Consider the following 27883-nt stretch of genomic DNA (forward strand, 5'->3'; position numbering starts at 1 on the left):
GCTCACTGACCCACACACACAGTCTGCAGACACACACACACGATCACTGACCGACACACACTGTCTGTAGACACACACACACACGATCACTGACCGACACACACAGTCTGCAGACACACACACACACACACACACACACACACACGGACCGTGAAGCCAGACACACACTGCAGCAATAAACGCGCTGATACTTGACCACATTTCAATGTAAAAGTACCGTTGCTTGGCCTTGCATCATTTCCTTTTTTTTCTAGTAATTAACTTTATTTTATTTAAAATTACACACACACACACTGAGAAACACAAGCACCAATGCAGTGTTTGTGTGATTATAGGGCCATCACTTCCACCCAATTTATGAAATTTTCTGTCATGTTGCATCAGTTCTGGTCATTCTATTTTTTTTAGTATTTCATCCTCCCACTGTCTTAAATATGTGGAATGTAATGGTGTTTAATATATTTATTAGCATTTATTTAATTCTGTGAATTAAAATATGCCTACACATGAACCTAATTTAAAGTTTTGTCTTTTGAAGTAGGCCTAGTGCTCAAATTTATTTTTATTTTTAAATAACTTTACTTCGACGGTCCTGCCTATATGTTGTCCACAATATACAAGGCAGCTTCTATATTTTCTGAATATTTGTAATGTGTATTTGATTGATACAAAATGCATAGTTAAAGGGATAGTTCACCCAAAAATGAAAATTTGATGTTTATCTGCTTACCCCCAGGGCATCCAAGATGTAGGTGACTTTGTTTCTTCAGTAGAACACAAACTGAGATTTTTAAGTCCAACCGTTGCAGTCTATCAGTCGTATAATGCATGGCAACGGTAACAAAATCTATGAGAGTAAAAAAAACATGCACAGACAAATCCAAATTAAACCCTGCGGCTCGTGACGACACATTGATGTCCTAAGACACGAAACGATCGGTTTGTGCCAGAAACCAAACAGTATTTATATCATATTTTACCTCTAATACACCACTATGTCCAACTGTCTTTGGGCGCGCGCACGGCATCCGGTGCGTGAGGTGTGTACGCGCTCTGGCGTAGTTTACATTAAAGGGTGTGTTGATATCCAGCTGAAGAGCAATCAACCATAACTTCAGGCGAGCAGGCTCAGAAGTTGGGAATCCATGGAAAGCCACCACTCCCGAATGAGTTCGCACGAGAGAACATAATTTTTTAGTTTTAAGTCGGTTTGAATCCGGTTTTCAATCCGGATAAGCGCAAGTAAGTACCATTTTGATTAGCCGTCGTACCTACAATGACTGTGCACTGTGTAAACAATGAGTGACGTATACGCGCGAGAGATCGCTTCCGGCGCTTGCGTAAACTACGCCAGAGCGCGTACACACCTCACTAAAACTAAAAGATTACGTTCTCTTGCGCGAACTCATTCGGGAGTGGTGACTTCCAATGTATTCCTAACTTCTGAGCCTGCTCGTCTGAAGTTATGGTTGATTGCGCTTCGGCTGGATATCAACACACCCATTAACGTAAACTACGCCAGAGCGCGAACACACCTCACGCACCGGATGCCGTGTGCGCGCTCAAGTCAGTTGGACATAGTGGTGTATTAGAGGTAAAATATGATATAAATACTGTTCGGTGTCTTGCACAAACCGATCGTTTCGTGTCTTAGGACATCAATGTGTCGTCACGAGCGGCAGGGTTTAATTTGGATTTGTCTGTGCATGTTTTTTTTACTCTCATAGATTTTGTTACCATTGCCATGCATTATACGACTGATAGACTGCAACGGTTGGAGTTAAAAATCTCCGTTTGTGTTCTACTGAAGAAACAAAGTCACCTATGTCTTGGATGCCCTGGGGGTAAGCAGATAAACATAAAATTTTCATTTTTGGGTGAACTATTCCTTTAAACGTCTTATCTCGTCTTTTTGTCAGGCTGAGAGCAGTGACCTCTATTGCTCAGAAAACGTAACTGCAGTTCTCTTCATTCATCGCAACAGGAAATAACTCTTAACTAAATAATACAGTATTACCATTGTAATTATTATTACTGGTCAATTAGTTAATTAAACCTAACTTTAAAATGACTTTGTTGCATGATAGAAAAGAAAAAAAAACAAGCCTGGAGTTATTTTTCTTTGGCCTATTTTTATTGATACATGGCAGCACATTTACAGAAAAACTAGCTGTGAGTAAAAATGCCCCAAGAAAAGCAAAATACTTATATATGATTTTTGTAATAAATTGTCACAAATAGCTCATATATTTTATCTTCACATCCAAAAGAGACTTTCCAAACCTGACAACACATTATAGCAAACTGACACACAAAAGTATATTGCCGTAAGGCTCATATAATAGCTACTGTGCACATCGTTATGGCACATTAGGAATTATCATATATGAATAAGCAACAGAACCATAACAGTTTAAGTTCCTCTTTGTTGAAGGATTAAAGAAGTCCAACTGAATATGAAAAAGCTGTATTTTTTGTCTTGCAGTCGTTCTATCCGCCTAACTGTTTAAAGCAATAAATTGCCTGCTGCACAAAAATTAACCAGAAGCGTATATTGTATTAAACAAATAAAAAAATAATATTGCATATTATCTAGTCACATTTAAAGTGATAAATACATGTATATTTATTGGAACATATTTTAAAGTTTTTTTTAAAGGGTACTGTATATGTCAACCAATATAGAAATCAATTGATTTTAGAGGCATATTGTTTAGTATAGATTGTGTGACTGGGATGAGAAAGAAGAATGTGTCTCAGTTTACAAATAAATGAAACTATTTTTGATATGCAAAGCCTCATTTGCAATATTGAACTATGACTTTTATTATTTTTTTAAAGAAAAAGACTACCAAAGGACAGATATATCGCACTTGCACACTTTACCTATTGCATTTTATTTATTTATTTAATTTTTTTATAATTTTATAAATGTATTTTCAATCAAAACAGATGTTTAGATTTCTTAATTGAACTATAAATAATTTATAATTGGTCCCAAGAATCATACAAAATATCATTTTTAGGAGCAATGCTTGTTTTTACGGCTTGTATTTCCCAAAAGATTGATGAAATCGTTATAGGAAGACTAGTTTTGACCAGCCAGTTATTAAATCCCATAAAAATCCAGAGTGGAGAACCATGATATCCTTTTTTTCAATAGTGAAAGTACAACAGAAATGTACAACTGAATCACATTATGATGCATGACTCTCAACAATGTCTGTGCAGCCTAACCATGATGTTACAATAGGTTACACAGATTATTTTCTTTAAAAGATGACATTTTGTATGAAAAAGAGAAACAAAAATATATATGAAATATGTCGTAATTATGCATTTTAATTTAAATCTATAGGCACTGATTCAAATTTTTGGAAATTCTTGAGACAAAAATTTATATTTTCAACAAAAAAAAAGAGGTATGGTGAAAGAGTAAATATTCAAAAATAACAATTAAATATACAATAAAACACTTTTTCCAGTTCCCGTTCACAGTTCTTCCCCATGCAGAGATATACGAGAGCACCCTTCAAGCACAACTTCTCCAAAGAAGAGGATAAAATAGTCTCTACTAAAAAGTAGGCATAAAAAAAATCACCCAAGGTTCTGAGCAAAAAACCGGTCAAAAATTTGACATTGAATACCATAGCAGGCTCAAACGAGCCATTTCTGTGACATTACAGAGAACAGCTCCCTCATAATATATATATTCATCCTGATGCTAACAACAAGACAATCTGCCAACTAACTTCACATCAGCCTAATATTCTGAGCACACAAACTAGTTTGGCAGCTTTACGTCACGTCTGACGCAAGAACACATTCACGAGCTTTAAATATATAGCCCACGTAATGTTTCTCTACATTCAAAACAAACTCACTTCATAGCCGAATATACAAACCACCTGAGCCACAAAAATGGCCAATTAGGATCAAAGGTTAAACATGGTCTTCGATTTTGACATGGCTATTTATTGGCTATAACATTTGAGAATTGATAAAAAACGATTTCCGCTACATAAGATAAAGGGTTGCTTCTCCAGCATATTCAGCATTTGTATTTAATGTATGCCTTGTCGATAATACTGGTTGGACACTCCCTTCTGATTTGCCAATAAAACCAATCGGCCTTGTTACAGCGTACCAGACACTGGCAAATAAAATAACCCAACCCATCACAAGGACACAGAATGATATAAGCATAATCTATCAATATTTTAGAATCAGTAAAAGAATACATTTAATAATGACACACTTTTAGAGGTTTTATCATAAAATAATATGTCACACATATGCATGTATATAGGACACTCAGACATGCAAAACAAAGCAGACACCAACTAAATGAGATGGCAAGAAATGACTTATGTAAACCATAATCAAACATAAATATAAGATGCGATTTGTTTTTCAGATTACTGATAACTGCTTTTTTAAAGCAGGAACGAACATTTCTAATTGGTATAGTATGATACGGATTAGTCTTAAATCGAAGTCCAGAGAGATGAAAGACACTAGAATTATTTATACAGTAAACATGGTTTGAGATAGACATCTTGATGAAATGTCAACGAGTCACACTGAAAACATGTATAAAGTGCTAGGAGGAAAATGCCCAAACACATTTTTCACTTAGATATTTTCTTTCCCCATTTGACTGCATAAAATAGTTTTACAAAAGAAAAATAGCTTATAGATACTCAAGTGCACCGAGACAGAAAGGTATCAACGACTGATTACAAAAAGTGTTGAAAATAAAAAAATCTCACTGCAGACTAGCATTCTTGATTATGTTAAACAGTTCAAAATAGAAATCACAAAGTTATCCGAGGCTCACTGAGAAAGTGGGGTGTCTACAAATCGTGTTCAGGCATAACTGCAATCATCATCCCATGTGTCCTGATCTTCTCTTTCTGTCAAAATAAAAGAGAGCCTCAAGGCAGCGTTTCAGTTCCTCAGACTGCCTCTGGGGAATCTCTAGGTTTCCAGGTGCCTTAAATATCCTACTGTGTACTCAAGGAACTTCAATATATATCTCAAGCGCCTCAAAGCCTTTATTTATGATGGGGTTGCTGCGGAACTAATGACAGTCTTTATAGCAGGAACATATTTAAGTTCCTCAGACAAATGCTCTCACTTTGAGGTTCTCCAGAGGGTTCTGGAGAATTGCAGACCAAAACAGAAGCTGATTGACTTGTGATTCTGCCAGATCTTTCAACAGGCGACTCTACTTTCTCAGTGTCAATATATAGAGTGAATGGCCTACTCTGAAAGTCTTGCTATTTCTTTTAAGGGGTCTGAGCAAAATATCTCCACCATCATGTATTCTTCGAATATCCAAGATAGAGGATACCAAACTATCCAATATGTCTGCAAGAAATATCTACAGTCATATATGGAATGAATTGGGCAGCCACACCTTGAAGGCCCTAGTAGGAGTGGGAGATGTTATTGCCTTGCTCCTGAAGGCTCACCAGAAGGTCGTCAATCTTCTCCATGTTCTGAGAGGTTGTCAAGGTGGTCTGCACAGTTCCTGGGTCTGCTATAGACTGCCCAAGTAAAGACTGGATTTGCCCTTCGCTCTCTTGCTGACTCTGTCCAGACTGATTGATGGCAATGATTTGGTCAGACAGTGTAGATCCTTGGTTGTTCATCAGCTGATGGCACTCTGCAGGAAATAAATCGTTTATCAGATATCAGAATTCTATTGTATCGACTGAATATTTAGTGATATAAATTTTGGCCAAATCGTCCAGCCCTACGTTAAAATTAGTTAAGGCACTGAATTATGAGTCATACAAGCAAGTATGTTCAAGAATATTGACTAACCGTTCTGAATCTCAAAGAGGAACAGGTCTGGCTGCTGATTCTGATTGGGCTGGTTGAGGCTCATTGTGGTCTGAAAGAGTTGACCAGGCTGTTGTACTGGAGAGGAAGTGCTAGTCTGAATTCTGGTTACATCCCTTTGTGGTGCAAAAAGGGGTTCTTGAGAAGCCATACCCCCTTGCATGCTGGATTGGGCCATGAAGAGGTTTACAGACTGGGAAGGGGCTGTACCAGAACTTGGTGCCAACTGCATTGGTTGCTGGTCTTGGAAGATGGGCTTATTCGAGGACGGGTTGACCACCATAGTAGTCTGATCCTGAAATGTTATGGGTTCAGACGACTCCTGCTGCCTGACTGTAACCATGCCAGCCTGAGAGAAGGGAAGGGAAGTGTTCTGTTGTTCTGGAGAAGATAGGCTGTTGTTGTTCATTGATCCTATCTGGACTTGGCCACCGAATAGCAGGTTAGAGGTTTGCTCTTGTGTCACTGGGGAACTTAAGGATTCGAGGAGTAGACTAGCCTGCTGCTGCTGACCAGGGGGGAGTTTGCTTGGTGATTGGGAGATGCTCTGGAACATGGAGCCAGGTTGGGCTCGCTGTGGTGATTGTTGCAGCTCCATCGGAGTACCTTGCTGAATGGGGGACAGTTGGGGTGGAGTCTGAAATACAGATGGTGCCTCGAGAGAAGATGTCTGCATAGAAGTGAGAAAGGCCAGTTGCTGTGGCTGGCCGGCATTAACAGCATGTTGACCTGGTATGGCATTTTGGGAAAGAAACATATTGGTCACAGAGGGCTGAGCTTCCGCTGACATGTTGGACCCACCGAGAACCGTCAGATTGCTTTGGAAAAGCGATGCTTGGACCTGATCCTCATTGGGTGAGGTCTTCTGTGTGTGGAAAAGAGCCTCCTGTGGGCTTTGGGTTTCGGTCATGGCTGTAGGGTTGTGAAACAGAGAAGGCGAGGAATGACTGGGCTGCTGCTGAAGAAAGCCAGTTGCTTGTTGAAACAAGGATGCTTGTTGCTGCTGCTGCTGCTGTTGTTGTGATGGGGTCTGCTGGAAGAGAGAGCTTCCATTCTGAACCATACCTTGGGAGGAGCTCTGCTGCTCTGAACTACAATGGATTTGAACCTGGGGCTGAAAGAGCTGATGTTGAAGGTTCTCCAAAGCTTTCTGCTGCTGGTGTTGCTGCTGCTGCAACTGGATTTGTTGCTCTTGTTGCTGGATGTGCTGCTGCTGTTGCTGGATTTGCTGTTGCTGCTGCTGGATTTGCTGCTGCTGTTGTTGGATTTGCAGCTGCTGCTGTTGAAGTTGATGGTGTCTTTGTTTTGACAGTGAATTCTCACTCTGGAGATGGATGTTGCAGAATCCCTTCGCTTGCAGCTGCCTTATTGCCTGCTCCAGTTGTGCCACCTCATCTGGAGGTAGAAGTGAGAGCTGCTGCTGCGAGTTGTCATCAATCTGGGAGAGCCCCACCACTGAACCGCCACTGTTGCCTGTCCTCTCCTGTTCAAGACTCTCTCTGTGTTCCAAGAGGAATGGCTGAACTCCTTGCTGGAGGAGAGATTTATTAGGCACATGGAAAGAGCCACTGGGTGCAAGACTCTGTTCCTGGATGGTGCTGAATGGTTCTTTGCTGGAAAAGACAGAGCTCTGAGATTGATCCTGTTCTCTTGTTTGGTGTGCCAGCGGATTGGAAAATGTGCAGTTATTGGTGGAGATCTCTGCACTCATCTCTAAGGCTTGCTGGGCTGAACTGATGACTTCAGAGGTCTGTTGGGTTGCAAACAAGATGACAAAGGCATTTATCAAAATATACGGAAATAGGGATTGATTTATTGTGGTGGTTTCTGTCTCATGATTTATACAAACCTTGAAGGCCGAGGGGTTACTGGAGACCTCCATTGGAGTGACCTCTTCTCGTTTAACAAGAGGCAAAACTGGCGTCATCAAGGCAGTATCTATTATTATGTGAAACAAAAGACGGAGCCAGTGACACTTACATAACCATGTCTGTCATTCAGCAATATTACGTAATGCTAATAGACACATAGATGTTTGCTCACCTTTAATTTGTTCAAAACAACAAGGTGTCACTGGAGGCAAGACTTCCTTTTTCACAGAAGAATCGACAACTGTAAAAAAGCATGTTTCTAGATCAGTGATTTTTATGAATGGTTCCCAATCCTGTTCCTTGAGGCACACCCACAGTATACATTTTCAAACTCTACCAAAAGAAACACACCCGATTAAACTCTTCATTAGTAGAGACTCCAAGTCCTGATATGGATGGGTTAGATAAGGGAGACACCCAAAATGTGTACTGTTGGTGTGCCTCCAGGAACGGGGTTGGGAAACACTTTTTTAGCAAACCTGTTGTGATTAAGAGTCATGTTTACGGTGGAGATTAAACTGACCTGGCTCTGGAGTGTATGTAAATGGTTGAACATCATGGGAACGTCCAGCATTCGTAACAACATAGACACCAACAGCTACAGGAGATGTGATAGCTGGATTTTGATATGGAGGGACTTTGACAATAAGGTGATTCTAAAAGGTGAAAAAGTCAAAGATTGAAAAAAATGCACAGTTTATTTATTTATTTACTTATTGCAGTTGAATCTGACTATTTTTCTCATAACATCATTAATGAGCAACAATTACTGGTGTCTGGTATATACACAATTTAATGGTTTGTGTACTTTATGTGACTTCAAAGAAGATTATCAGACAATTTGATATGATTCACTCAAATCACCTGCAAATCTAATGGGATGTCAGACCATGCATTTTGTTGCAATTTCAATACTAACCAGATTTATTTACTCCTCTATTTTTTTAGCCCTTTTTACATACATTTGTGTAATAAGTATAATAGAGCTTGCTGTGGCAGCACTTAATCTATTAAAAAACACTGAAAATTACAAAGATCACTGCAGTGTCATTGCAAAAGCAGATATATTTAAAACACTTAATCAAAAAGAACTAAAACCATATTGTGTACTGTTTGTTTATGTAGGTCATTAATCTCCCACTCTTTCCATATTCATGTCAGGCAACAATTGGGGACACCAAAGTCTGTGACCTGCAAAGTTGCCTCTATTTTTGCAGTGCTTGATCAGCCCACACAGTCAAATAATAGACGCAGCAGATGCTATGGCTTACCTGATGGAAAAACTCCATGTCAATGTCAGCCTCTGCCTTCCAGGATATATCATCTGCTGCAGTCAAAGAGGCAAAGGTTAAACAGTGCAGGAAAATCTGCACAGAACAGGGCATGACACTTTTTAACATGTAGAGATACCTGAAGCATTCTCCTGAAATATGACCTTGGTTCCTTTGAGAAAGTTTTTTCCAATAATAAAGACTTCACTCCCCCCTTTAACCGAACAGCTGTGCAAGCTCTTCTTGAGAATCTCAGGTACTCCTGCAGGCTGGGCTATAAAAACAGAACCAATCGGAGAAAGAGAGAAAGCGACCATTAGGATACACAGCAAGGTAACAACGTTTCTGTGCAGCAGACTATGACTAAATACTTAGTTTCCGCACATCTGACATTATGTGCAGGTCAACAAAGCCATATAGCCAAATCAGCTAGTAAAAAACCTGGTTGTTTTTGCTTTGTATCCATACATGGAAACCATGAAGGAACATAGGTATTATGCTGGTAATGCATAGTAAGTAGGCAAGCTTCACATTTTTGCTATTTAATGCTGTGGTACAATTGCTTCATTTATTATAAGCGAATTAGTATAAACTTGTCAATCGATTAAAAATCTGAATCAAAAATGAATTACATGATAATCAAATTAATTGCAATTAATCGTGAACATACACATTGTTGTATTATGTCTGCATTATTTACTTTAGTATTAACTGTTCTTCAGCATTTTACACCAAGAGTTTCACATCTTTAAGACTAATGGATCCTCTGCAGTGAATGGGTGCCATCAGAATGAGTGTCCAAAAAGCTGACAAAGACATAACAACAATAATCCACGGTACTCCAATTCATTATTTAACGTCTTGTGACGTGAAAAGCTGCATGTTTGTAAGAAGCAAATTAATCATTATGAATTTTTTTTAAATTTAAACCATAATTTTGGGCCAAAATATCCATATATATACATCCAAACATCCAACCCCCACCAAAATCTGCCAACATATTGGTTTAGAACAGTTGTCACTTGTAAACAGTGCTTGATCTGTGCATATTTCTCTCCTGATTCAGACGAAACAACTTATATTATGGCAATATTATGGATAGAGGACTCATACTTTAGCCGCAAAAAAACGGTTTGAAGCTAAAAATGTGTTAATGTTTTGTTTCTTACAAACACGCAGCTTTTTACTTCACAAGACGTTAACTGTTGAACCGGAGTGGTGTGGATTACTTGTGGATTATTGTGATGTTTTAATCAGCCATTTGGACTCTCATTCTGACGGCACCCATTCACTGCAGAGGATACATAACAACAATAATCCATGGTACTCCAATTCATCATTTAACGTCTTGTGACGTGAAAAGCTGCATGTTTGTAAGAAGCAAAATAATCATTATGAAATTTTTTTAAATTGAAACCATAATTTTGGGCCAAAATATCCATAACCCCTCATCCAGTGAAAACATCCAACCCCCACCAAAATCTGCCAACATATTGGTTTAGAACAGTTGTCACTTGTAAACAGTGCTTGATCTGTGCATATTTCTCTCCTGATTCAGACGAAACAACTTATATTATGGCAATATTATGGATAGAGGACTCATACTTTAGCCGCAAAAAAACGGTTTGAAGCTAAAAATGTGTTAATGTTTTGTTTCTTACAAACACGCAGCTTTTTACTTCACAAGACGTTAACTGTTGAACCGGAGTGGTGTGGATTACTTGTGGATTATTGTGATGTTTTAATCAGCCATTTGGACTCTCATTCTGACGGCACCCATTCACTGCAGAGGATCCATTGCTCAGCAAGTGATGTAATGCTACATTTCTCCAAATCTGTTCAGATGAAGAAACAAACTCATCAACATTTAGGCTTGGATGGCCTGAGAGGATGAGTACATTTTCAAAAAAAGTTCATTTTCGGATTAACTATTCCTTTAGAATCACACAATAACACAATCAAAATAATTTCCTGTGATAATCAGCAGAATGCTACAGATGGTGTCAGCAGAACTTAAATTACAATCAACCTGAAATACTCCTCTACTTGCTGGTGACACTAAAATTTAATTTCAAACCAAAGTAGTGCAATTCACCACACACCTAGTAGCTCTCTTCAGTAGGCACCGGATGCTCTGCCTTGGATTCATTCTTTTTTTTGGCTCTATGGCCTTAATAATATAAACATTCATTAAACCCCCTTCTAATCCCTACCTCTCCTATGTGATGAGAGCACCAGCTGGGCTCGCCAGCAGGGAGATGCTATGAATAACCCAAAGCCACTCACTGCACAGTATGGGAGACGAAGAGGTCTGTAACGTGAGCACAGAGCCATCCGGTCGTGGGATGTTGACTCGAAACACCAGTCTGGCACGGGTGCTCTTCTTCTTAGATCCAGCCACCCCAATACGGGCCTCCACATCAGCATTCCTGAGCTTTAGGATCCCCACGCAGTCAACACTGTACAGATACCCGAACGTCAGCTGGTCATTGTCAATATCAATACTTCCAACCACATTTGGTCACTACAGCCTCTGAATGCAAAGCTCGAAAGTCTGACGCAATTCTACGAAGCTGACATGTCTTTACATACGCCAGAGTCATATTGCTGCTGGGATCCAGAGGCACTTCGATGACAGTGGTGCCTTCGATGTCCACTTCCCTACAGGCGGTTGTGTTACGGCCTGTAACTCTGCAAGCCTGGTAGAAGCCATGGGGCTTTACACGTCCAGCATCATTGCCCACAAAAATCTGCAGGACCACTGACTCCTTCACACCCTCGAGCTGCGAGGATCAAGAAACTTGCGGTTAACAGAGTAACATGCATCCTTTTTCAATAGTGAAAAGTAAGAACCATAAGACTTGGCACTCAGTTTTTTCCTCCACATTGAAAGGTAAATGTGGAGGAAATATTTGAAATACATTTATTTCATTCGAAGTATACTACAAATACATCTACATGATATTATGTACTTAATAAAAATACCCTGCAGTTATACTTCTGGTATCCTAAACGGGTATACTTAAAGTCTGCTAAATTTGAACAGCTAATATTGTACTTTAAGGCACTTTTATTGTGCTAAGTGGAACTATTGCAAGTATAATTTAGGTGCACTTTAAATTTCTTGCTTATTGAAAGATCATACAATCATCATCAATAGTGACATTAAAACACATTTTAGGTTTAATATTAAGAAACGTGCATTGTGCACAAGTAGTACTCAAAATTAAATTATTATAATTTTTATATCAGTAAGTCTCGAGTGATATGCTAGTAAATATGTTAATAGATTTGAACTATACTTAGTATGAAATAAATGTATTTTAAATATATCACTTTTTTACTAGGGATGAATAGTACTCTTCTAAAACCTGCTGTAGGTTATTCTGGTTTAAATAACTGTGTGTTACTCACCTTGATAGTAGGGAAACCCTGCTGTGTACGGTCTTTCACAGACCCACGGCTGCCTTCAGTCAGGTAACGCGCTCTATGCTGAGTCTCAGGCTGCACCACAATCTTCAGTTCTTTCCCTTCACTTTTCTGAGGATACTGACGAGACAGTATCCCACCTTTAAGGCCAGAAGCTTGTGGTCCATCAGAGCTATGAAAGAAAGATGGTGAACATCAGTTAAAAGCTACTTTAATGGCGGTTTATGGACCTCTAATTTTTCCAGAAATACAATTTCTGTCACCATTAACTCTTCAAATAACGGTTTCAATTGAGGCTGGAAAATACTACATAATTTTTGCCCAAATTAGTTACCAAAAGTCAGAGCCAGATTGCAGATTTTCAGCCATCGGAGTTGAGAGATTTTGACAGAAAATTCCAGTTAATCCAGTCGAAGGAGCTCAAGCATATGATATTTTGAGCCCAATTTTATTTATTTATTTGTCATGTGCCTCCTAGCAATGTTTCTGCATGAGTTCGTTTCTGCATTTTAAAAGCCATGTCATATAATCCCGTTTTTACTTTCTATCTCGGAACATAAAGGCAAAACTTCCCTGATACCACATGTACATCTCAGAGACGTCTATTTGATGTGTGAACACTTGCACGAACCCAGATAACAGGGAACATATTGTTTTTTGTTTTTTTAATGTTTTTTAAACAACATTCATAGAAATAACATTTTCATAACTTAATGGGAGCGTTAGCAAAGTTATGAACAAACATTCTTTCAGTACGCTAATAGAATGTTCATTCAAAGTGATCTAGTTTTTAAAAAGGTTCTCAAAACATTAGCAGAAAACCTTTTGTGTATGGAACGTTTTTCTGAATCATTTTATTTGGACATCCTGTCCCACTTTATATTAAGCTTAAGGTGTAAGGGATGGGTCAACAGTGTAATTATACATGTAATTACAGAAATTAATTACAGATGTAATTACATGTAGGTATTTTTTTTTTAAATTTAAGTAAAATAAGTGCATTGTATCAAATGATTCATATAAATGTAAGTACATAGTAGTTAAGGCCACTTTCTTTTAGCATTTTTAAATGTTACTACTTTGTTTCAGATGGTTCTGAGAACATTCAAATTCCTAACATTCCTATAATTCTTGCAAAATTATAAAACGGAACATTCCCTTAATGTTGTCTCTAATGTTCAGTTTTTATGAATGCCATAAGGCCCAAAGTGTGCTGTGATACTAAATGACTCACCTTGCTTTGGAACAGGTCTTGCTGTCTGGGCCAAGTTGCGAGAGCACAAAGTGTGGACCTTTGGCACTATCTGCATCTTCAGCAGGGACCGGCTTTGGCCCGGGCTTCTGTCGCGGGGTGCACTTACGGGCCTTGCGGGGCACTTCAGTGTTGTCATTGTAGGAGCTGGAGCTCACAATGCTGAAGCTGGACACCGAGTTTTCCATCCAGATGCTGCTACTCTGCTCCGAGTCGAGAAGCAGCTCATCCTGGCAGGACATGTTGCTCTCATCGAACAGGTCCTCGGGTGGAGGCGAGATGTTGAGGACAGGCCGTTTGGAGGGTGTCATCTGGTGTTGCTGCTGGGTCTGCTGGCCACCTTTTTCTCGACCGGAAAGCTTGTTTTCTGCAGCCAGAACCTCGGCTTTTCTTCGACTGCTAACATCTCCCGGGGTGCTGCTTTCATGCACGGCGATCCGCTCTGAAGCGGAGGTCGAAGAGGTGGGGAAAGCCCTGTGAGGACTTCCCATGCCCATAGCAGAAGAGGTGGACGATGCATCTGCAGTGTGTACAATTAGACAGTGAATAAAGGCAATGACCAGGTATCATCATGAGCCAACAGTCCCAGTCAAGTCAAGACATTTCTCATGAATGCTTTTTATCTTTTCTTTCCAATAGTTCCTGTTTTTAATCTTTGACAGAGCATTATCTATCATAAGGGCAAATGACAAAAAGCAGTTGAAATGCTGTGGAAATGAATCAACAAACAACAGGAGCAAAATGATCATGCTGAATAACATCTGTGAAAAAAGAAAAACAAGCATTTCATGTAGAGTTACTGCAGAACGGGGCATGACATCACTCTCCAAGACATTACGCACAGCCATAATATCCTCTCATGTCTTGGGTTTTATTTTAAGCATACATTGGAAATCTACAGTAAATGAGCTCTTGCATATGACCCTCAAAAACTGTTACATGGCATATGCTTCAATATTTATTCCAGTTGAGGGTCTACATCTCTCAACCAGATGTGTCAAATGATGCAAGCAAATTCTTATACAAATTTGCACAAATGTTGATGGGAGTGAGCATAGCCACAGAAACAACATAAACCAGTGTCTGACCTATGAAGCAGAAAACTGCAGAGCATTTTGTATGCAGACACTCCCTGCTTCAGAGAGAAATTCCTGGAATGAAAATGAGACAACCAATGAGTAATAAAAGCTGACCATTAAAATATATTAAAATGAAGAAGGCTTTGTTCAATTGTATTTGTTTTTAGTGCATCTAATGGCCTTCTGTATTAATTTGCCTTGAAAATCAAGCTACACAACATCCACACCTCATTTAAACAAATGGATGAGGTAAAGCATTCACATACAGTAGTTTTAAAGAAGGTACATGAATCCTGTCTGTGCCTATATGTGCAATAATTTTGTTTGTTTCGCATAAATGTGCATATTAGAGAATAAAAAGAAATTGAAAAACAATTTATTAAAAGGATAGTTCAAAATTTTACTCATTGAGCTGTTAAATCAAAGTCCTCCGAAGAAACATGATCGCTTTATATAATGAACAGATATCATTTAGAATTCCATAAACAATTTAATGCTTTTTTTCATGTTTAGCAAGCACGTTTAGCTTCTATTTATTATATTTGATGAGCCTTTTGCATGTGCACGTGATAAATGTTTATATGTAAATAAAAGCCTAACTTAAATCTGTACATCAAAGTCTCTTTTGAAGACTTTGAAGATTAAACCGCTTGACTCATATGGATTACAAAATGATGGGCAAAAATGAGAGAATTTTTAAAGTATCCTCATTTGTGTTTCAAAACTGATGTTGTTGAATATCCACTTTTCATTTTTAGGTGAACTAACTCTTTCAACCTTATACAGTGACAATATTTCTTTAACAGTCATCTGTTGTACTGCAAGATGGCGAAATGGATGAAATGAAAGTGCTTTGAGGCCAAGCACCAAAAGGATCTGATTGCAAATCTGGGATGGTTCATGAGTTGCATCATGGGTGGTACCAACCAACATTTCAGTAATCTAGTTCTTCAACCACCAAACCACACAGCCAAACTCTGACAGCTGCCAAGACTTAACAAGATGAGGGCATCACAGAAACAAAAATAAAAAAGATAGCTTTTGTTTATCATATCTACCTGTGGAGCTTGGCTCCTTTGTTTGAAAAAAGCCTATGAACCAATACAATATGAATGATGTAATTTGAATGAGATATTGAGTTCACTGAATGACAATATCAATGGGGTGAGCTTGACACCCCTCCTTATAAAACAAACTCAAATGCTCTATGTTGCTATCTCAGAATGTGCTCTTTAAAAAAACTCATGATTTCCTTTTCATTAATGTGATATACTATAAAGCACTATATAATGTGACCTCACCATTTACCATGAAACCATGATGGCTCATATGCAAATCATAAGGATGCAGCCACACTAGTTCAGTTTCTACACTATACAGCTGGTCTAAAAACAAGACACGTAAACAGAATTGATTCAGATAACAACAACGATTCTAAAGCAACAGTAACAAAACCTTGTTAACACCAAGTGAAACAACACTCACACATTAATCAGAGAGAATGATTTGCATCCACCTTCAGCATTTATCCCCAAACATGAAACTGATAAGCTTTATTTATACTTTCCTTGCTATTTATGCCTTATCCCCATCCTTCATAAGATTTGTTGTGGTGTCTCACAACATACACAGTTTAAATTAATTAGTTTAATGGGATGGATCAAACTGCTGCATAAATGCGGCATGATAAACATGAGGACACCTGCATGCACAGGAAGTGTGGTCAAGCCGTACATAATTAAATCAGGAAGAAATCTTTCCATGTGCGAAATACTGGCTGACGTGACAATAATAGTAACCACAAACCACTGTCTATTCAATATTTTGAAATCGTCCTTCCTGAACCAAATCAACTGTGGGTGTGACATGTATGAGTTCCAACCGTTTGATTTGGAGTCAAAGGCATAAAATGCATTTTTCAGATCTTTATATTATATGTCTGGAGGTTAGCATATGAGACATATGCATCAAAAAAAATTCTAATATTCGTAAAACTGATTATTTCCCCATCCTTATTTTCATTCTCTGTCACATCAAGACGAGGGAAAAACGATTTGCCAGTTTGACATCTGATACAGTGACATTTGAGTCATCTGCTCCTATGTTTGTGCAGAATTGTTAATTATGAAATTATTAATTATTAATTGAAACCCTGGACTATAAAGCCAGAGTTTTTCCATTATGCATTATGTTGCAACCTCTTGGCAGGCGTGCAACAATTCAGACGCTGAAACACACAGCGTCTGTCTCTTCTGCCTATTTAAGGTGGCTAAAAGTGGCTGCAAATCAACTTTCTATGTACAGTGGGTCTGAAGTCCAGTGTAACATCAACTTTGATAGGAATCTGAGAATGTTAACATGGAAAAATGCAGGTTAGACAAACTCAACAGAGTCAAGAGATTCATATTCATTAGATGATAAACCGGAGTTTCCTGAACCAAATCAACTGTGGGTGTGACATGTATGAGTTCCAACCGTTTGATTTGGAGTCAAAGGCATAAAATGCATTTTTCAGATCTTTATATTATATGTCTGGAGGTTAGCATATGACAGGCCTCTCTCATCTTTTTAAGTGGGAGAACTTGCACAATTGGTGGCTGACTAAATACTTTTTTTCCCCACTGTATAGGTTAATGCAAATTGGAATTTTATACCCCCCCAAAACAAATTCCTACTGTAATTTTATACCAAACAGATTTTATACTAAACAGATTTATTTATATATTTATGTTTGTTTGTTTAAATTAATTTCAGGGTTTTTTGTTTGTTTTGCTTTTGCTTTTTCTGAGCAAAATTGGAAATTTGGGACTTGGAGGCACTAAGCCAATTATGTTCATTCACAAAGCTAGAACAATGCCGGAGGGCAAAATGGAATTTCATCAAGTAAGACTTGCAAAATTATTTTTACGTTTTTTATTATTATTATTATTATTATTAAAGGGGTCATATGATGCGATTTCAATTTTTCCTTTCTCTTTGGAGTGTTACAAGCTCTTGGTGCATAAAGAAGATCTGTAAAGTCGCAAAGACTAAAGTCTCAAATCCAAAGAGATATTCTTTATAAAAGTTGTTTTAGCAGCATCATATGACCCCTTTAATGTTGAGTATGTTAAATACCAAGTTAAAAAATGCTTTTGATTTAAATATAATTAAATATTGATATTTAATTACTATTTGCAAAAAAAAATTGCTACTCTGATGCCCCAATAAAAGTTTAGTTTTCTCTGAAATATATATTTTTCCCCCACATTATATTTTTTTTTCAGCAAGGCCCAACATTCACAAAGGAACAAAATTATGTTTAGACCACAAACCCAATCTATATGCAATCAGATATATTTTCCTGATTAAATAACAGAGTATTATTTTTATATTTACCATTAAAAAAGCTTTCGGTGCTTAAACGTCCCTATTTTCTGGTCCTATTGTGAACAATTCATTGCATTCGGTGCATGTTACTCCAAAAAAAAGAAATGTTAGTTGTCTGTTATCTTTTATCAAAAGCTTGCTCCACCTCTGATGTCACCACACCCTCCCCTCAAACCACCTGTCATATAAAGACCATTTTTCTTGAACCAAATTAATCAACCACGAAAAATGTGGGCAGGTGAATATGCATCCCGATGCAGGCCTTAGCTCCAGTCTTCAGCATCTGAGAGAAAAGATGGTTTAAAATATGAAAACAAAGCTTACCTGTGGCAAGAGCCGTCGGCGGCGGAGGTCCTGCCTCTCCACCACTTTTTTGACTCATAGCGGCTGCGTTCTGCTCTCTAGAAGACGGCAGCTGCAGCTCTTTCGGGAGAAGATCATATACTGATTCTAGAGGGAATCAGACAGAGAAATCTATTAAGTCTCAGAAACAGTAAAACACAGCAAGTCAAAATAGCCTTGCACAGATTTCTTTGTGGCAACTGATATATGCAGCGAATTTCCAATATCTCATTTCAAGTGGATTATCGCCAGGCAGGGGTGATAATCAGCACAACATTTATTTCAGTACTTTTCCATGACCATAAATGTCATCTACATCTGTCAGTCCAATTCCAGGTATACAATGTCTTTCTGAACCCCACACGGCCTGGCAATCGACCCGCCTGGCCATCAACATGGAAAAAGTCCTGACTGCTTATTTTACACCAATAGTAAGTGATAAATACCATTTTTGGCATGCCAGAGGCCTTAGTCACTGTTCTGTGATTGTAGTGGGTTATTTTAACAGAACAAGAACACAATGCCTTCAAACCTTGCTCGCTATTCTGATGAGTACAACTTTGAAAACAAGGCTGCTATAAGGGATTTGAGAAGTTGAGAGGTGATTTTCACTGATCCCAGCAGTTAGGCCATATCAAGCACAAAAAATTTATACAATAAATAAATAAATGAATATAACCGTCACCCATCTGTCCAGAGACAAGCTAGACACTAAAATGTTTATTCATTATTTTGTTGTATATTGAAATTGCAATTTGAACTGTAATGTGATAAACACTTAAACCTCTCATATTGGTGCTGCTGAAGCATCCAGGCATAAAGAATGCCACACTTTGATGCTAATAGAAATAGTTGCTTTTTAAGGCTGTTCACACTTGGCTTCGATTTTTACTAGAAACCAAATAAGACTGAACAGTGTTGACTTTGTAGCTGGACTTTAAATTAAACTCAAACATCTTTTTAGTTGTGATCGTGTCTCAGAAAATCCACACTGTTGTTTTTAGGAATGCAGTCTATTTGAATAATAATATTAATAAAATATGATTAAATTTTTATTGTATTTTAAAATAAAAAGTCATTTGACATTTTACATTGCAAGTTATAATGCTTCACTTTCAAGTGTTAAACCTTCAAGCTTTTATTTTGGCAGAAATCTGCAGAGGAGACCTTTCGTTTAATTGACAATAGGTTTACAAATTAACTGATAAAAGGTTGAAAACTTACGAGTAACACTTTATTTTAAGGACCAATTCTCACTATTAACTAGTTGTCCACTAGCATACATATTACCAGCATTTTGGCTGTTTATTAATACTTACAAAGCACACATTAATGCCTTATTCTGCATGACCATATTATCCTCATAAACTACCTTATTAACTATAATAAGCAGCAAATTTATTGAGGGAAAACTCTTAGATAACAGAGAATATTGTGTTCCCTAATCTAAAGAGTTATCAATTTAGGTCTACAAAAATAAGCAACATGCAGAGATGAGTTTTTGTGGATCAGAATTTACTGTGAACCGAGCCGTTCCGAGACACTGAAAACACCTGATCATGAGCTGCTTGTGTGTAAATGAACACTGAAACACGCAACGCATTAGACTAAGTTGCAGCCTTTTGCGATTTGATAATTGCAATTTGCATGATATTGCAATTTTAATTTAACTCACAAACCCCCAGGGGTTCACATTTTGGGAAACCCTGTTCTAGGTTTTGTCCACTTTTTTTTCCATCAGCTGAACGATTGGTATAAAGGCTTGACCTATTAAACATTAGTGGCATCAAATGGAATTGCAAAACGTAATGGCTTACAAACAGGTTTCCCAAACACAGACAAACAGGTAACCACACCCCCAAGTCACGCCATTGGCTGAACAAGGTTGACATGTTAAACCGCTCCAACAAAACCAGCATGTTTGTGGAACGCCACAGTGTTTACTATCTACATGTGATTTACTTATAGCAGCCTCTGCACATAGGAGGAAAAAAATGATTTTCCAGATCTGAGTATGTCTGGATATGTTCACACTTTTTCCATCTGCATGTATATTATAATACCTCGTGCTCAGAAGATGCCAAGCAGTCCTGTTCAAAATAAAGTGTGAAAAGCACTGGTGTGTTTAGAGGTCTCTTAAATTCGGAGAACAAATTCATCTCTTATACGGCCTGAAATAGATGCAAACATGGGTGCAGGTAAAGGCAAATTCTCAGTATGGCTGTGATGTGAACACAGTTTACAGAGGCGAGACGGGAACCAACAGACACTCTCTGTTTCTAACTCAAACAAGCCTAGGAAAGTGGATTTTAAAGGCCTTGAGACCAAAAACATCACAGTTCTCTTACGCAACCACCATTACTTTTTCCAAATTGTTTCCAATCATTGTCTGGAGGAAAACGCTAATGTACCTCGATTTTTCCCTTTTATAATTTACAGCATGTCTCAAAATGTATGGTATCAGACGGCAGCAACATGTTACTTTGACATGCACTTTTCATATACTGTAGGCTTATTTCAATTCTGGAGCTTGCATCTTTCTGGAGCTTCACCATGGAAATCCAATGGATTTAATAGTGAAGGTTTAGTGATATTTCACAGACCTGTCATGGCATGTTGCTTATGAAGAAGGACCAACTTGCAGATCAATAGCATTGTATGGAATTCGCCTCTGAATCCTCAAAACTCTTGCTCTTACTCGTATATTTAGTAACTGCATCTGGTACCAATTAACATCAATAGGTTTTTCTAATGCACAAAAACACATTAATCACTTATAAAACATGATAGTGCCCAAATCCTGCTCTTTCCCTGCTTAACCATTACCAATTTCTGTCTTAGGCTGGTCTGCACATGCATGAACATGTGCCGTGTGCACAGGGCCCATCAAGTAAACAGATTGCCAACCACATAGACAGAAAATATGCGCTAAGACTGCGGCTGCAGAATCAGTACCTGGACTGTTTCTAAGTGTTTCCACTCATTTTTAAGAGAGAAAACTCCTATTTTGCTGCACAGTTTCTTCCCACACAAACACAGTGGTTGCTGTTCATGTCCCAAAACAGTTTTTCTTTCACTAGGGAAAAGAAAAACAAAGAGCAATATCATTAACTCAGTAAACATTATGATTTCATTGCTTCTACAAAGCAATTTCTCACTTACCGGCTCCTTTCTTGTTCAGACTAGATCTGAAGCCAAAACACACCTGCACTGAATTAAAGGGATAGTTCACAGTCATTTACTCTTCCTTGTGTTGTTGTATGCTGCGTTCAAGTCCTCCTGGGACGTTCGTACTTACGAGTTGACAAGTCGTAATTACGACGTCAGGTGCGTTCAAGTCAGTTTAGTCGGCACAAGATGGCGGTGTGCCTTCTTTTAATAAATTACAAGAAAATACAACAGGGTCTGTTAACTCTGCTTATAGAAAATGAAGAGTGTGTTTTGCGTTTTTTAATTTATGAAGCCACTTTAATCTGTATCGCATAAAAACTTGTTATTAATTGTTATATTACAAAACTATCAATTTAAACAAACATTTACCATCAACTACAGACGCTGCATCCATCAATTGCGCCATGTTTCTCATTGACACGCCCCAAACTCGGACACTTGGGGCTTAAAGAACATTTTGAGTTTCCCACTCGTAATAACGACTTTGTGGTGGCGTTCATGTGTGTTCAACTCGTAAATACGATCTATCCGACATGACTTGAACTGGATTTAATAGTGAAGGTTTAGTGATATTTCACAGACCTGTCATGGCATGTTGCTTATGAAGAAGGACCAACTTGCAGATCAATAGCATTGTATGGAATTCGCCTCTGAATCCTCAAAACTCTTGCTCTTACTCGTATATTTAGTAACTGCATCTGGTACCAATTAACATCAATAGGTTTTTCTAATGCACAAAAACACATTAATCACTTATAAAACATGATAGTGCCCAAATCCTGCTCTTTCCCTGCTTAACCATTAGCAATTTCTGTCTTAGGCTGGTCTGCACATGCATGAACATGTGCCGTGTGCACAGGGCCCATCAAGTAAACAGATTGCCAACCACATAGACAGAAAATATGCGCTAAGACTGCGGCTGCAGAATCAGTACCTGGACTGTTTCTAAGTGTTTCCACTCATTTTTAAGAGAGAAAACTCCTATTTTGCTGCACAGTTTCTTCCCACACAAACACAGTGGTTGCTGTTCATGTCCCAAAACAGTTTTTCTTTCACTAGGGAAAAGAAAAACAAAGAGCAATATCATTAACTCAGTAAACATTATGATTTCATTGCTTCTACAAAGCAATTTCTCACTTACCGGCTCCTTTCTTGTTCAGACTAGATCTGAAGCCAAAACACACCTGCACTGAATTAAAGGGATAGTTCACAGTCATTTACTCTTCCTTGTGTTGTTGTATGCTGCGTTCAAGTCCTCCTGGGACGTTCGTACTTACGAGTTGACAAGTCGTAATTACGACGTCAGGTGCGTTCAAGTCAGTTTAGTCGGCACAAGATGGCGGTGTGCCTTCTTTTAATAAATTACAAGAAAATACAACAGGGTCTGTTAACTCTGCTTATAGAAAATGAAGAGTGTGTTTTGCGTTTTTTAATTTATGAAGCCACTTTAATCTGTATCGCATAAAAACTTGTTATTAATTGTTATATTACAAAACTATCAATTTAAACAAACATTTACCATCAACTACAGACGCTGCATCCATCAATTGCGCCATGTTTCTCATTGACACGCCCCAAACTCGGACACTTGGGGCTTAAAGAACATTTTGAGTTTCCCACTCGTAATAACGACTTTGTGGTGGCGTTCATGTGTGTTCAACTCGTAAATACGATCTATCCGACATAACTTGAATGCACCATTACATGCAGAAGATTTGCTTTTTGTCCATGTAACACAAAAAAAATAATAATTCAGCAGAATCTTCATACAATAAAAGCAATTTTCATACAATATTTGGGTGAAATATCACTGTAATTATAACAGTGATATTGTTATTAAATCTATAGTATTGATATATTATAATAATAATGTACCAACCATCAACCTTTTAATTATAAGTGCTAATAAATCAGCTGCTGTAAACATAAGAGAAGCTATTTTCCACTAAAATACAAGCTGAAAAAAGAGCAAATTAGGACAGACATAGAAAGGCATATTGAAATTTTACAGTACTCTAAAATATTAGAATGCACCATTACATGCAGAAGATTTGCTTTTTTTCCATGTAACACAAAAAAAATTATAATTCAGCAGAATCTTCATACAATAAAAGCAATTTTCATACAATATTTGGGTGAAATATCACTGTAATTATAACAGTGATATTGTTATTAAATCTATAGTATTGATATATTATAATAATAATGTACCAACCATCAACCTTTTAATTATAAGTGCTAATAAATCAGCTGCTGTAAACATAAGAGAAGCTATTTTCCACTAAAATACAAGCTGAAAAAAGAACAAATTAGGACAGACATAGAAATGCATATTTAAATTTTACAGTACTCTAAAATATTATTTCTTAAATACTCCATTTTTATTTTTTTAAATGATAAATATTACAACAGTTTCTCATGTTGTTTAATAATTATTTATTTATTCATTCATTCATTTAATTATTTGGTAGTTATTTACATATAATCAAACTTTTTGGCAAAATTGTTTAAATCTCAATCACACCTTTTATCAGAAAAATCATTAACTAATTTAGGGATGCACGATATATCGGCCACCATATCGGTATCGGATGCAGCCCTAAATAAAATCATGGCATCTGGTGCTAATCCTCATAATACAGAAGTTTGGCCACACAAGGAAGATGGGAAAAGAATTGAAATTCATGCTCTCTGACCATAAAGCTCAACATATTTGTTCTGTGCACGAAAGGGGAAAAGGAAAGAAGGGGGAAAAAAACACATTCTGCAAGTTCATTCACACTTCCACTCACTATTGCAGATTCTTGGCACTTGTTCTAATTAGCCCTGGGTTACAGGAGAGTGCCAGTGTTTTTGGCTGTTGGCCCTTCAAGTCCCCCGTTACCCCTTCCACCTTTAGCCCATGTGCTTTTCCTCTTGCTAGCTTTTTGGCTTGATCTTCTTGCTCTATTTAACTAGCTAAACAGGTTTTTGACGTGTCTGTGAGGCTTGTCAAGCAGAAATGTGAACTATCACAAATCACAGAGGAAACAGAGGTTGGAAACAGATTACAAAGGAGCATGTGACAATACAGAAAGACTGAGCCTATGAATATTAATGTTCAGACTCAGTCATCCAGTCATGCTACCGATCTAATATTCAGGACCAAACTTGATATTATTCATGAATTGATGGGCTTTGCACGAATCAGATCACCGCATTTGGTCATTTGCAAGACCTTGCGAGACATTTTAATGTTTTGACAGGAAGATTCAGTATCAAGCTAGTTTCATGTCTGCTAAGATATGTATTGCTATTTATTAGATTTAGATTAATTTATAAGATTAATTTATTTCTCTGCACTTCTCTTCTCTAGCTTACTTCCAAATTTAGTTGTCTAACAAACCTGACATATTATGGAAAGTGTTGGCTTTTAGATAAATTGCTTGTGTTCCCCTTTTATACGTTGCTTTGGATAAAAGTGTCTGCAAAATGCATAAATGTAAATAATATAATAATATTTGATATGTAAATACAATAGGTGTTACCAAAACCGTTACCTTATCTAAAAATGTTAACTATTAAAATATTATTAGAAATACAACTTAACACATAGAACTCTCAGTAGCACAATTATTGACTATTTTTTCAACATAAATGTAAGACCTCCTGAAATCAGTGAGTTCTGACATTCCTCAGAACCAGAATCAAGAATGTGATTTTACTGCAAGCCAACAGAGGTGAGCAATGTACAGTATTTTAATATCTTAAATGGGTCCTAGCACCTGATATTAGGGCTGCACGATTATGACAAAAATCATAATTGTCGATTATTTCCTTGAAATTGTAATTGCGATTATTAATTACGATTATCACAATTTACATTGAATGATGTTTATACCATTGTTTGATGCAACTGCATGCCATATTTCTATATGAAAATAAACAAGCTGAAAACACTCTAACTGAAAAACCTTCAGTGCTTTTCTATAGTATTAAGCCTCAAACGTCAAACATCGGATTGGTTTAGTCTTTAAATTATAAAAAAAGTAAAAATATGAATGGTATTATAATGTTATACTAAAACCCTTAAGATAACATGTAGAAAGAAAAAAACACATCTTAAGCGTGCAGAATAACATAAGTGGACTTTGAACGATTACGTAATTGTGGCATCCATAATTGTAATTGCGATTAGAAATTCAATCAATTGTGCAGCCCTACCTGATATAGACAGTGCCTTTGAAGGTTTACAAGGTGAAAATCTCCATTCAAAGGACAAGAGGGATTCAAGCTGGGAATCATTTATAAAACTCCACAAATGTTTATTACCTGTTCCTGCCTGCTGCCGACGGCACCATAGCAACTAGGAGCAAAGCGCAGCCTACATCTCCAAGTATTCTGAGTATTAAGTAGGTGGTAAAGGGAAATTTAAATGGGTGATCTATATGAGGAAAAAACAAAGTAACTGTTGCTGCCCTAAAGCAAGGACTACCAACCCAGACAGAGGGAGAGATAACAAAGTAGAACCTGTCTAAAGGTGTACATTTATATGGTTAATCAAACTGTGTGTATGTGTGGCTTATATGACATGATTAACATGTCCCATAGATAAAATGAAGTTAACTGTCTTATATATAGTTTTCATATGAATGCAAAAATCAATGCTTAATGGGGTCATATGATGCGATTTCAATTTTTCCTTTCTCTTTGGAGTGTTACAAGCTCTTGGTGCATAAAGAAGATCTGTAAAGTTGCAAAGACTAAAGTCTCAAATCCAAAGAGATATTCTTTATAAAAGTTAAGAGTCAGCCACGCCTACCTAAAACGGCTCGTTCTAACACGCCCCCACATACCTACATCACGATGTGGGAAGAGCTTTGTAAAAATCGACGCGTTTCAGAAAGGCGGGGCATAGAGGAGAAACAATAATGTACAGTATGTGGAAAATAATGTGTTTTTTTAACCTTAAACCGCACCAGCACATTTCATTACACCAAATACACAAAATAATGTTCTTTTTAGCAGCATCATATGACCTTTTTAAAGGAACAGTTCACTCAAAAACTCAATTTTAAAATTTACTCGCCTTCAGGTCACCCAAGATGTAGAGTTTGTTTCTTCATCAGAACAGATTTGGAGAAATGTAGCATTACATCACTTGCTCAGCAATGGATCCTATGCAGTGAATGGGTGCCGTCAGAATGAGAGTCCAAACAGCTGATAAAAACATCACAATAATCCACGCCACTCCAGTCCATCGAGTAACCTCTTGTGAAGAAAAAAAGCTACGCATTTGTAAGAAACAAATCCATCATAAAGAGGTTTTTAACGTCAAATCGCTGCATTTTGCAACAGAAAGTCATGAGCAAAACAACATCTGAGATTACAAGCCAAAATACTTGTGATCTGTTATGAAACTAATCAAGTGTCACCCAAACTCTGACGGAATTACTGTAGTTATGATAATGCTGCTTGTTTGCAAACTTTTTTATTTTGAAAAACTGGAAATGTTATTAAGAAATTAAACACAATTTAGTTTGTGATTCTGTAAGATTAAAGATTAGTTTTTTGCAACAAAAAAACAATTATTTATTGAGGTGGAAAATAAATATGATTTCAGTGTATATCTTTCTTTTTTTTTGGCTTCTAGCATTTAATTAATTTTTAAATATAAATCATTTTGTGACTCCTGGTTCTCTGCCTTACTGTCACTAAAGCAAATATGCTACATTATGTGAGCTCATTTCATTTAGGCCACAGATTAAATTATATTCAGACAGTAATTTGCATGTAATTGTAAGCAGGTAAATAACTACACAAAAATTAGGGCTCTTTTTGAGTATAGTTTACTAAACCTTAAATCAGTGCAAAATGTTTGGAATTGCTTTCGTGATCAATCAGTGGTATCATTTCTGAGTACTTCATTTAAGTATTTCAATTTGAAGCACATCATTTTTGTCATTTAAGTACTTACAATTTACATGTTAGGAAAATTATATGATATCTCAGTCACATCACACCTTGCAGTACAACTTTACTTTTTTACCTTTGTCCTAAATTGTGATACCATCAATCAAACTCATTGTCACGATGAAATGAACATGGGATTTTTACCATAAATGACTAAATTCTTTTTAAGAGATCTAAAGAAGATTTAAGAGATTTTAAGAGATCGTTTTCATGTTTCATGCTTTAGTCAAAAGGATCTTTTTAACAAATGCTAACAGAAACAATAGTCAAGGTCAGAGCACAAGAACACTGATAGAT

General features: G+C 37.3%; 2 protein-coding genes across 3 annotated transcripts in view; both read right to left on the reverse strand.

Moving 5' to 3' along the window:
• Positions 1-169, reverse strand: part of LOC107584690 (lysine--tRNA ligase-like) — a 12000-nt gene extending 11831 nt beyond the window's left edge. The window contains exon 1 of the mRNA XM_016271393.1: positions 156-169. The gene's annotated coding sequence lies outside the window, so the exon portion shown is untranslated. The remainder of the gene's footprint in view (positions 1-155) is intronic.
• Positions 170-3313: 3144 nt separating this feature from the next.
• The window catches only part of nfat5b (nuclear factor of activated T cells 5b), a 37247-nt gene continuing 12677 nt past the window's right edge, over positions 3314-27883 (reverse strand). The window contains exons 2-13 of one of the 2 annotated variants that reach the window (XM_016271395.1): positions 18446-18571; positions 13656-14193; positions 12407-12593; positions 11585-11775; positions 11279-11451; positions 9132-9266; positions 8993-9048; positions 8245-8377; positions 7894-7962; positions 7700-7788; positions 5833-7600; positions 3314-5671 (exon numbers count right to left, since the gene is read on the reverse strand). In XM_016271395.1, coding sequence (XP_016126881.1) covers positions 5433-5671; positions 5833-7600; positions 7700-7788; positions 7894-7962; positions 8245-8377; positions 8993-9048; positions 9132-9266; positions 11279-11451; positions 11585-11775; positions 12407-12593; positions 13656-14193; positions 18446-18571 — 3704 coding nt within the window. In that variant the 3' untranslated portion in view covers positions 3314-5432. Of the gene's footprint in view, positions 5672-5832; positions 7601-7699; positions 7795-7893; positions 7963-8244; positions 8378-8992; positions 9049-9131; positions 9267-11278; positions 11452-11584; positions 11776-12406; positions 12594-13655; positions 14194-18445; positions 18572-27883 lie in introns of both variants that reach the window. The other variant, XM_016271394.1, reaches the window with a different exon arrangement.

This window comes from Sinocyclocheilus grahami, unplaced genomic scaffold (genome assembly GCF_001515645.1).
Source record: "Sinocyclocheilus grahami isolate Dianchi unplaced genomic scaffold, SAMN03320097.WGS_v1.1 scaffold62.1, whole genome shotgun sequence".
NCBI classification, from domain to species: domain Eukaryota; kingdom Metazoa; phylum Chordata; class Actinopteri; order Cypriniformes; family Cyprinidae; genus Sinocyclocheilus; species Sinocyclocheilus grahami.